Below are 12238 nucleotides of genomic sequence, written 5' to 3'. Positions count from 1 at the left end.
CACCACTTAACTAGGAAATCTGAATATACCCTATGTCTACCACTTAACTAGGACTTCTGGATATACCCTATGTCTACCACTTAACAAGGGCATCTGGATATACCCTATGTCTACCACTTAACTAGGACATCTGAATGTACCCTATGTCTACCACTTAACTAGGACATCTAGACATACCCTATGTCTACCACTTAACTAGGACATCTGGATATACCCTATGTCTACCACTTAACTAGGACATCTGGATATACCCTATGTCTACCACCTAACTAGGACATCTGGATATACCCTATGTCTACCACTTAACTAGGACATCTGGATATACCCTATGTCTACCACTTAACTAGGACATCTGGATATACCCTATGTCTACCACTTAACTAGGTCATCTGGATATACCCTATGTCTACCACTTAACTAGGACATCTGGATATACCCTATGACTACCACTTAACTAGGACATCTGGATATACCCTATGTCTACCACTTAACTAGGACATCTGGATATACCCTATGTCTACCACTTAACTAGGACATCTGGATATACCCTATGTCTACCACCTAACTAGGACATCTGGATATACCCTATGTCTACCACTTAACTAGGACATCTGGATATACCCTATGTCTACCACTTAACTAGGACATCTGGATATACCCTATGTCTACCACCTAACTAGGACATCTGGATATACCCTATGACTACCACTTAACTAGGACATCTGGATATACCCTATGTCTACCACTTAACTAGGACATCTGGATATACCCTATGTCTACCACTTAACTAGGACATCTGGATATACCCTATGTCTACCACTTAACTAGGACATCTGGATATACCCTATGTCTACCACTTAACTAGGACATCTGGATATACCCTATGACTACCACTTAACTAGGACATCTGGATATACCCTATGTCTACCACTTAACTAGGACATCTGGATATACCCTATGTCTACCACTTAACTAGGACATCTGGATATACCCTATGACTACCACTTAACTAGGACATCTGAATATACCCTATGTCTACCACTCAGCTAGAATGTCTCCTGAATATCAAGGGGGGGTGGGGTAGCCTAGTGGTTAAAGCGTTTGCTCGCCAAAAGAGGCGTAAAACCATACTCACTCACTCCTGAATATCATGTGCTATATCTACCACTCACCTAGGAAGTCTCCAGACTATCATGTGCTATACCTACCACTCAGCTTGGACGTCTTCTGAATATCATGTGCTATACCTACCACTCAGCTTGGACGTCTTCTGAAGATCATGTACTATATCTACCGCTCATGTATATCCAGAACGTAATATGAGTTATGAATATAATGTACTACACATGTATTCTAGTTTGAAATATACATAGAACTGCAGTTTTGCTTGTTTATATTTTAAAGCCCTAGAGTTAAATACATTCACATCACTGAGGCTGGTTGGTGATGAAGTGGTCAGACCCTGGCGTTCAGCGCAGGGAAGTAATCAGAATAGCATTAACCCCTGAATGCAGGGGATGTGTCCAGCTGGGCTGTGTGTGTGCTAAATACCTATCAAAGACAATTGCTAGGTGTGTATATAGACAGATCTATGGAGTGTACTTTGATGTCCGGAATAGTCTCATTACAGAGGCACATTAGCAGCACTGAACACATCTTTGTATACTCTGCTGGATGGTGAGTCTGCTGTAGGGTAACACGTTGCTGATTCTTTTATGTTGAGCCTGTGCTGAAAACACATTTCCTTCTTTTCATAAAACAGGATGCTGACTTATTGGCAGCACCATGGGATTGGAATAGAAGCGTAGCGTTGGCGTCTTAGTGATCACTCAATTATGCCTCTCCTCATGAGTATTTTGGGGGACACGGGTGGCCCAGTCGTCTGAGTCATTACAATTTGCTACGTCCTTTAAGCACGCCAGAGCATGGTTTCAAATCCTGTTTCGCCCAGATTATGTTTCTAGGTTTATCAGCACCATACCTGTGCTTGTGAGTTTCACGAAAGTTGTACACATATGAGACATGCATCACTTTGGGTTTTCCTCCCGCGGTAAGCTGACATGTCATGTTATGATTTGAATACTGTTCACTCAGTCCCTCAAAGTATTTTAAGTTACTCAAGACTAATGAGTGAAGTCTGTGAGCCTCAAAACATTTAACAAAGTTCCTTTACATGATCCACTGTTTGTACAGTTGTTTACATTGTTATTTTGCTGTAGAATAGGTCCCTAATACTAAATGTTTTATCGCAAGATATAGTACAGGTGGCACCTTTGATCTTTTAGCGAAGCGTGTTAGAAATCTGGTATTTTGTTCAAAGTGGCATTCAATCTCGCTCAGTCTCTCACTCACTCTCTCACTTTCTCACTCACTCTCTCTTACTCACTCTCTCACTTTCTCTCTCACTCTCTCTCTCATTCTCTCACTCACTCACTCACTCACTCACTCACTCTCTATTTGTCTCAGATCATCAGCTTGATGGAACCTCCAACTAAACAATTTATCAGATTCCTGAAACAGCAAGGCAGACTCAAACAGCTTCAGTTAATACATTCTCAACATACTGCTCTGCATGTTCTTCTCGAAGTAGAATACCTGCATTGTCACCCATCGCATGTCTATCATGTGTGCTGAACAAGGGGGAAATAACACTTCCTTAACAAGTCTCTTGTTATGTTTACATGAAAAACATACTCTGGGGATGTTGTAAATACTGGGAGTGATAAATTTAACAGAAACAATATAATTGATTCTTCATGCAAAGGCTTCAGAGGGAAACAGCAAGGGTAAAGTGACTTGTAAATACAACGGCAGCATGTCAGACGGTTGATTCTCTATCAGTTTCCCGCCTAGGTCACACATGTGTGAGCACCACAGTTACACGTGTGTCCACCTTCAGCCCATGCCTGGGTAATGAAGCGTTCCCTTTATCATAAACTGAAGGTTAACCTGGCTTCCCAGATTATCAATACCTCATTTGACATAATAAGTGCCCAGTGTGCTCTCAAAATTAGAAATAGGGGGCTCTTATTTTGGTGGGAAAAAAACAGAGTTGAAAGATAAATTTTGTGGTTTATGCTGACAGCCTGAAATGAATATGTACGAGAGATATATTTTTCCAGAATTTAATTGCCCATATTTAAGGGTGCATTCAACACACTAGTGAGTATTATACACAAATAGATACGTCTTGTGTGCAGTCGGAACGGGTGCTAATTGTTCACTTGCCAATATATTAGCAAATATCGCCGTGGGTGCTTATTAGTGCAGGGCGCTTATTATGTCGAATACGGTATGTCTTCATTTAGAAGGTCTGAAAGCCTCACCACACCTTCCATGAGGCTGTGATACTGTCTGGCAGATACAGCTATCATTAAGGACCATCATGTTGAAGGAGCATGTGCTGCCTCTCAATTATAACACAGGTACTACTGGGGTCCGTTCCACAAAGCAATCTAGAGGTGATTGTAAGTCTCATGCTTTGACATAGACTTACGACTATCGTAGCTCTACAGTAGCTTTGTGGAACGGGTCCCTGGTAGATTGTGTGTGTCGTTTCAATTGATAAGTCATTCTGATCTTCTATTTGTGCTCCTGAAAGGTTTGTTTCTCACAGAAAAGGGTTTATTCACACTCACCATTCTTATTTGACAAACTGATCGTCGATCAGGTTATTGTGATGACAGTTTTCTACCAAATGTTTTTGTTGTACAACAAAAATCTTTTGATATGTTATTTTTTGCTTGGAAGTACAATAAAATTGTATTTTTTTTCATTTTTGTCCCCAATCATCCAATGATCAGTCCATGAATTAATATACAAGTGGTCAGGGCAGTATGAAGAAGCATAGTTGTCTGTATGTGCCGGCGTGCATGGAATTTGCCTCTGCACAATTCCAAAGAAGCTGTAATGTAGATTTTATTCGAAATTCATTGATGTTGGACTTTTTTTTATTCGTGTGCGTGCGTACAATGAATAAAAAAGTTAGGTGTAATGAAGTTTTGGGGATTGATTGTGTGAATTTGTGTGCTCAGCCTTCGCTACCACATTAAACTCCCCGAACATATTCATGATCCTTAACTTTTTTTGTTCAGTATATAGTACATTGTACTATGGGTCTGGTAGCACAGGAGGTAAGACAAAACCATCTGTCATATATATATATTACATACATATACACTGAGCGTCTTGTGTATTCCTGGGGGCGGTCGGGTAGCCTTGTGGTTAAAGCGTTCGCTCGTCACGCCGAAGGCCCGGGTTCGATTATCGACATGGGTACAATGTGTGAAGCCAATTTCTGGTGTCCCCCGCCGTGATATTGCTGGAATATTGCTAGAATATTGCTAAAAGCGGCGTAAATCCGTCCTCACTCACTCACTGTGTATCCCTGACATTTGGAAACTGCTGCTGTTGGACCTGCTAAATCCTCCTCCTCCTACTCCCTACCTGCCAATGTACGACAAACAGACCTTGGATCCATTCCACAAGGCTATCGTGGTGCTATGGTTATCGTAACTCCCAGACTTGCGCTTGCGTTGCACTACGATCGCCCTGTGGAACTGGCCCTTGTGTTGTATGTCCACCGTATCACTGACAGATAATCAGGTATTTGCCAGACTGTATCTGTAAACTTGGTTCAACATGCTCAGTAAATCTTGGAAATACTCAAGGACACATAAATCTGTCTGACTTTGGATATCAATGTTTGGAAATGTGGGTATTTGTATCCTGTTAAAATATGACATACTTGACGAGATGATATATGCATCATATTTACATGAAACAGATTATATATCTCCAACTGGCAAAAAATACATGTTATAGTTTACTGTCCAAGACTTTCTGAAATCACAATTTGTAAACATAATTGTGGATATGGTATCTGAAAATGATGATAATCAGATTTGTCCATATCCCAGAGACAGCCTGAGTTTAATTATGTTAACACTGATTAAAAAAGAAGAATAGATTTTTTTATACATGAAAATTATGTTCAAGGTAGTTTATTTCATTTCGGGCAAAATCCCTGATTGTGTTACACAACTTTGAAAATTGCATTGGTTAAAAGATTTGATGTAAACATTGCAGAAAGGTATTTTCCTTGACAGATTTGGTAACTAAGTCAGAAAGTTATGTTTGATACACAAGCCCTGGAGGTGTTTGTTGTGAGGTGTATCTGGTCAGTGGGGGAGGCATGGCCGCCACGGATGTTTGCTTTGAGACAGATGGACAAAAAACAGAGACTGTGGTGGTTACAGTGTCTGTTTCTGTCCAAACAAACTCAACCAGAATTCATTCCCCTAAGTGATATCCTGGCAAGAATAAATTCACTCACTCAATTAATTTGTGTATGTCGATATAACATTTTCATCTTTGTACGGGTGACAATCAAGGTAGCTGTTCTGAACAACAGATTGATTGGATATTTGCAAATAGAACATGTGGTCACATGTGTTATATATATGGGGCTAAGGGACCTTCCTCATAAATGGATGGTCATTTGTTTTTTAACTTGGTAACCTAAAGCATGAACACTATTTGGAATTGCTGTTTTTCCTGATGATGCATGGAGTTTTGACAATCACAATAAATCATGAATCATTTAGTTTTTGATTAAGCCTGTTGGTTGAGGTCACTACCCTCTCATGGTTTGTTACATGACATCTTGAAGACTTCCATCAGTTCCTACTTAGGTTGGATCTGACATATTATTTTTCCAAGACTTTTTGTAAAGTCATATTCTCAGTGTCACTTGTGTGTTCTATGACCTTCAGTGTCAGTGTCTTGCACTGTTTTTCACCTGATTGGAAATTAGTGACCTCGTGGTATGTTTAATTTCACAGATGAATGGGGGGCACGGTAGGCATAGTTGCCTAAGGAGCCACGATTCGCTGTGCAGAGTTGCGTCCCTTGGGTACGCCAGAAACCTATGATTGTGGGCTCGAATCCTGGTTCACCCCGATTATGTTTCTAGGTTTGTGAGCAACATACCCGTGCTTGTGGGTTTCACAGAAGTGGTAAACGTCTGAGACATGCATCACTTCGGGCTTTCCTCCGTCATCAAGCTGACACGCCGCGATATAACTGGAATACTGTTAACAGCGGCGTTAAAACCAACTCACTCACTCACTCACTCACTCACTCACTCACTCACTCACTCACTCACTCAGATGAATGTGAGATGAAATAATTGGCCTACTCTGATGTTTCAGTTTTACTGCCATGTAAAGACTGATGATTGATCCATTTTGTCTTGTCACACTTGATCATAAATCTTGTGATAGGCTGAGGTTGAGTTACAAGAAGATATAACAAAAGCATGTACATAATTGTAATTTGACATAACATTCATTTTTTGTGTCCAGATCACAGATGACAGCGAGGCTGTCCTTCCGATCGAGCCACCAGCAGAGCTTGAAGCGTACACGGAGAAGATGTTCGCACACCTCACCAGGTTGATCAAGGAGAGAGATGATGTTTCAGAGGTGGGTCTGTTGCCTTTTGCTGTGGAACAATTCAAAATGTTTGAGCATAAGGTGAACATGATCGAGGCATGCAAGAGTTGTCTCCCTCTAGTGTATGATTGGTGTTAAAGTACTCATGGAAATGAAAAAAATCTGTCTTGCTGGATTTAATAATCGACACAAAGCAATACATAGATGTAAATACGAAATAACAAAACAACTGGAATAGTACTAGTCTGGATTTGCTAGTTTTATCTCAGTGCTCAATACAAAATGTACTTTACAGGAGGTAATTTGTAGGCACTTTCAACATTCAAAAATAAAACTAAGTCCAAATTGACATGGCAGAAACAGGCTATAGGCATTATGCAAATTAGCCTGGAAAAAAGTTATCAAAACAACAATAAAAATAACAGCTATGTTTATGTACATAATAATAATGACATGTAAGTTGTTGTTTGAGAAGGGAATATGTTACTTTTACGTTCCAATATTTTGACGATGATTCACTATCCCACAATGCCACTCACAAATCACTAACCACTGACAAATCACATGCACGTGGGTTTCAAGCACCTGTTTTCACCTGTCGTCAAGGTGTCATAGGTCATGGACATTCACCTTGATCGACTAACACCTGGTTATGCTCAGTTTCACAATAGTCTGTTTTGTTCATATTTTTACACACTTTTACGTGTAAAAAGACATAAAAACTTTTTATACGCCAAGGCCCAATTAGTACTAATTGTTTTGTTTGAATATTTATATATTTTGTATATTAACTGCATTTATTTAAAATCTGAGATCGAAAAAACAGTTTTTTATCATTTCCGTGAGTACTTTAGTTCAAATCTCGTGTATTATCAAATGTTGGGGGAGCAATTTAGGTGTGTCTTCCTCATGACAAAAAGACAATTGTTGCGTTGAATGGGTTTTCAGGTTTGGTGACGTGATTATAGTAGGTCTATTTTCTGTCGCCTTGTTTCTGTCCAGTTACTGCAATCAGTTTGAGAAGCCTTTTGTTTCTAGTGCTGTCAAGAAGAGGCCAACCAAATAATTATGTGCAAGAAATTCAATATGAAGCCATCAGAACTAATTGGTATTGATCCGAATGTCTCCATAATCTTCCACAAAAGATCTGAAGATAATCAATGGTGCATCTGTGTTGATGAAGCTCGGAAAATGATATGCAAACAAAGCAAGATTGAAGCAGAACGCTGACATTAAACAATCAATATTTGTGTCCCGGAGAGTGGTGATCCACAGCCACACCCTCATACAAGGCCTTTGTTGGTGTAGATCGATGGTTCAGCTTATCTGTTGTGCTCTTACTAAATGAAAATGTAATTTATCCAGTTTTTTTAATCAAATTGCAAATTAAATAAACAACTCAGTCTGGTGACAATTTATGTGACTACATCAATTTCACTTCTGATTCTGAATAGTATGCAGCAATTTGAATTTTGACAAAAACAGATTAAGGAAAGATAATTTAATAATTGAAGTTTTCCTGTTCGAATCACATATGCTATTGGATACAGTCAGTGATGGTGCTGTAAAATCTCAGTCTTACACGCCATCAGTAACTGTTGTCAGTCTGCCAGGTACTTTGTTATAAGGTGAAGCAGTTGTAAAATATCATAAGTTGTGTCTGTCTGTTAGACTAACATCTAGTCTCTGAAATGAACATATCGTACAGAAAAAACAGTTGCTCAGTTATCTTAATAAAAATATAATAAAAAGGGAGCCCAGTGACTCTTCATTTCCTGATACTGCAGTAATCTAGACTTGCCAAACATTAGACTTGCATGGGGTGTATTTGATTTACATTTGTATCAGGGTCTGTAAGACAGACTATCTGTCTGTCCGTCTTTCTGTGTCTCTGTGTGTGTCACTAATTCAGGTGTGACATTATAAATCCAAGTTATGAATGGACACACAGATTTCAGTAATGTACATGATTTACAACTGTTAATTTTTTCCTATTTCTAAGAATGATTGATGAATAATAGAAAAGGAAAGGGGTTTATTTGAAAATTGAAGAAGACAATGTGTTTAGTTTTAAGAACTTTTCTTTTTCATGAAAGGTGTAATTTGAATATTTTTCCTCCAATTTTCAAATTGTCATTATTGGTCATGCTATTGTCCATTGGCCTCCTGGCCGAGACTCAGTTAGTTACAGGTGGTTGTGTTATAGCTGGAAAACTGTGACATAAAACAGCATTGACTCACTCGTTCACTGTCGGGGGTTAGTGACTGGTTGTGAAGCCGGTTCATGACCGTGCAGACACGAGGTTCGACTTGCATGACATATGAAGAAGGAAGCACTGTTTAATGGCAGTGGGTGATTCAGTGCAACGTAATGTCTGCAACTGCACACTTGTCAACTGCTGTCTAGTGTTGCCATCACTCTTGATGGACAGTCCACTTTCAGCACTCAGGATTGAGTCAGTCAGTACGTCAGAACTTGCGTTGGTCATACATTTATGTATAGGATTGAGACTAAAGTGATGTGGCTAGCATTAAATTATGAAAATAACTTTGTTTCTGGTAGGCTTTGTATTTGTTATACCCCTGTCCTCAAAGGGCGGGGTATATAGTTAGGCTAAGGAATTCTGTCGTTCAGAGGACATTTTTCTTTTTTATCTATAACTTGAAAACAACTGCATAGATTCTTTTCAAACTTTGTGATTTTGGTTTCAATATTTGGATTTTCTTAAAAAATACAGCTTTTTTTATATATTTTAACTGAAACATTTGTGCGACCTTTAACGAGAAAACTGCTTCATGAATTCTGTTCAAATTTAGGGAATAGTTTCCATTCTAATAGAAGAGGTGCACTGCAAAGTTTAATTTTGTTATGTGTATTTTCTAAAAAATATATGATTTTTTTTAATGTTTTGAACTTAAAACATTTGTGCAACCTATTACTTAAAAACTACTAGACGGATCATTTTCCAATTGGGGGCACAGTTTCTATACCAATAGGAGAGGTGCAGTGGAAAATTTGATTTCAATAAGGGGATTTTCTGAGAAACATTGCTTTTTTATTGTTCTAAACTTTGAAATATGTTGGAGTTGACGTCAGGGTATTAGTGAACCCTCCTCACTTTTTGTCTTGTTTCAGTTAGTTTATGAATGTATATTTTCAAACTGAATGATCAGTTTATATTTACAAGCATTTTTTTAACATGGCTTTTAAATGTGATTGCTTATGAGTCAAAGAAAAAGTCAAAGTCTGTTGTCCTAGTTTGAGTGAGTGAGGTGGCATTGACTCTGGTTTCTGTTCATTACTGAGAGTAGGTAATGTACTCAATGCGAGGAAATAAATTTTTAGTTTATTCTAAATTATTGAACCAAGTCATGAGAAAAACATTTGAACAGTTTTTACAAATGTTTAATATAGTACTGGTAATCTAAGGGTGAATCTGGTACTTCACCTCAACCATTAAGTACCTGTCTTCAAGTACTCCCTGTCTTCAAGTACTCCATGTATTGCAGCTGATGACAGACCTGTCCCAGGAGCGAGACTTCTACCAGTCCCAGGCTGAGGGTGCCGCAGCTCCCATCGTTCCAACTGTCACCCCAGAGAAACACCATCTAGCAGTGGAACTCGCAGAAAGCAAAGCCAAACTACGTCGCACCAGACAGGAACTGTGAGTCGTCATATCTTTTTTGTTTGCTACAAATGGGGATTCTAGGGATGGAGTTTCATCTGTCCGAGATAGAAATTAACCTTTTCTCAAAAATGCTATTTTAAATTTTTTGCTGCAAATAATGCCTGGTAGCATTTCATTTCCTTGGTAGAAAGTCGAGACCTGCCCTGCCCTGCCCAAGATGAAAGAGATGCATAGTTCAAATACAGCTTATAAACTTACCCTAGATAATGCAAATTTGATTCCAGTCATTACAAATCAACAGTTGGCTAACTAAGATTTGTGTGGTGTTTATCTGTTAGTTCATGATTTCCCTTATCACACAAACACAATGCTTCAGTTGTACAGACGATGCAACATTTGAAAAAGACTGGTCACCAGACCGTGGAGCATAGTTGTTTAAATAGAGGAATATCCACGAAGATCCCAGTTAGATTATAGGCCTTCAGCAACCCATGCTTGTCATAAAAGAAGACTATGTTTGTCTTTAAAGGCAACTAACGGGATTGGGTGGTCAGACTCGCTGACTTGGTTGATGCTTGTTATCATATCCCAATTATTATTTACAGACTGACGTCATATAGCTGGAATATTGCTGAGTGAGACATTAAACAACAAACAAACACACTAAAAAGGGGGAAAGATCTCCGTATACCCATGGCACGTGGGGATCCTGGGTAAAAATGTAGGTCCCCAGCAACCTATGCTTGTTGTAAGAGGCCCCTCTCAGCTACCCAGAGTTCCTTGGTGTCAGCCTAGTACCTCTGCCACAGTGGAGCGAGATGTGACATTTTGTCACATATTATACAGTCCAATCAACTGAGATCTTGGTACAGTCACCTTGTTGTGTGAAGACATATTGTAATACTTCTCGCTGTCACAGCTGTAGAAGCACATCTTTATCATTATGCAAAGCAATGTGTAAATCACACTGGACGTCTTTTATTAGCCCTGACCTCCCTGATTTCGGAATAAGCGTGTTTGTTTAGAAGACCAGTCCAGTCCAGTCATATGACAGGGAGAGAATTAACCTAGATAGTCCACGACCCCCAAATAGTGATAACATACACAAACATCCCCAAAATGTTTGAAATTCCATCATCCTTAGGAGACCTTTTACATCTGTGAAAATGGCTTGGGATAGCAGGCTGATGCTATAATTTCTATCCCTGCATGATATGCAAATTTGTGGCAGTAGTGTAATGCAAGTTCATCACTGGCCCCGAGTGTTGGAAGAGGCAACAATGGATTCGGTGGTCAGTTGACTTGGGTGATTGTTTGTCATCTTATCCCAATTGCATTGATCAATACTCATCAACCACTGGATTGTCTGTCCAGACTCTATTATTTACAAACCACGTCATAAAGCTGGAATATTGTGGAGAGTGGCGTTAAACAACAAACAGTATGCCCATGTACCGACTGAGTTGAGCTGTTGAACTTGTCACGTGAGCTGACTTTACCGGTTGCTTGTCTGTGGGCTGTTGTTACTGTGTCCATCAACTGTCCTCTGCTCAAATGACCTACGATGTTCCCCCCTGTCAGACGTCACTTTGCTATGATTACCTGTCATGTTTATCCCATTTGTCTGGGATGACAGTCTAGTGACTAGGTCTTTGTACTTAACCTTGACTGAAGTAGTGTTATGCTAGTCCTATTTTGGCTCACATTTCCAGCTGTCATTGTTTGAAGTCAAGGATTAGGGGGTCTGCTGATTGGTTTAGAATTAACAGTGTCAGTGATTTAGCTTGAGACAAATGAAATTAGGTCATTTTCCTAAGCATCAACTACTGATTGGACATTCTTCTAATTATTTGTAAATTTGAAAAATGTCTGCTGGATGCTTTGGACTTAGTCAGTGTCTTGGAAAATGGACCGATGTAAATCCCTGCGGATTGTGGATACCTGCAGATAGGGGCCATGAATACATGCTTGTTATGGTGGCCGATAGGAGTTGGTATTGTGGTTAATAAGGCTGCTCAATAGTAGAAGGATTTCAGTCACTGACATAATGCACTCGGCAATGTTCCAGCTATTTGTCAGCAGCTTGCAGATAGTCAAGTCGGGGACAGACAATCCAGTGATCGATATTGTGAGCAAAGATCTACACCAGCTTGG

The 12238-nt window shown here is 39.4% G+C and overlaps 1 protein-coding gene across 3 annotated transcripts in view; it reads left to right on the top strand.

Moving 5' to 3' along the window:
• The window catches only part of LOC139444133 (girdin-like), a 96271-nt gene that overhangs the window by 51254 nt on the left and 32779 nt on the right, over positions 1-12238 (top strand). For all 3 annotated transcript variants that reach the window (XM_071225035.1, XM_071225034.1, XM_071225033.1), the window contains exons 6-7: positions 6366-6485; positions 9966-10120. In XM_071225035.1, coding sequence (XP_071081136.1) covers positions 6366-6485; positions 9966-10120 — 275 coding nt within the window. The remainder of the gene's footprint in view (positions 1-6365; positions 6486-9965; positions 10121-12238) is intronic.

The sequence above is a fragment of the Haliotis cracherodii genome, unplaced genomic scaffold, assembly GCF_022045235.1.
Source record: "Haliotis cracherodii isolate W230 unplaced genomic scaffold, xgHalCrac1.p SCAF_5, whole genome shotgun sequence".
In the NCBI taxonomy this organism is placed as follows: Eukaryota; Metazoa; Mollusca; class Gastropoda; order Lepetellida; family Haliotidae; genus Haliotis; species Haliotis cracherodii.
The sequence above is the reverse complement of the archived record's forward strand: the minus strand, read 5'-3'. Positions and strand labels throughout refer to the sequence as shown.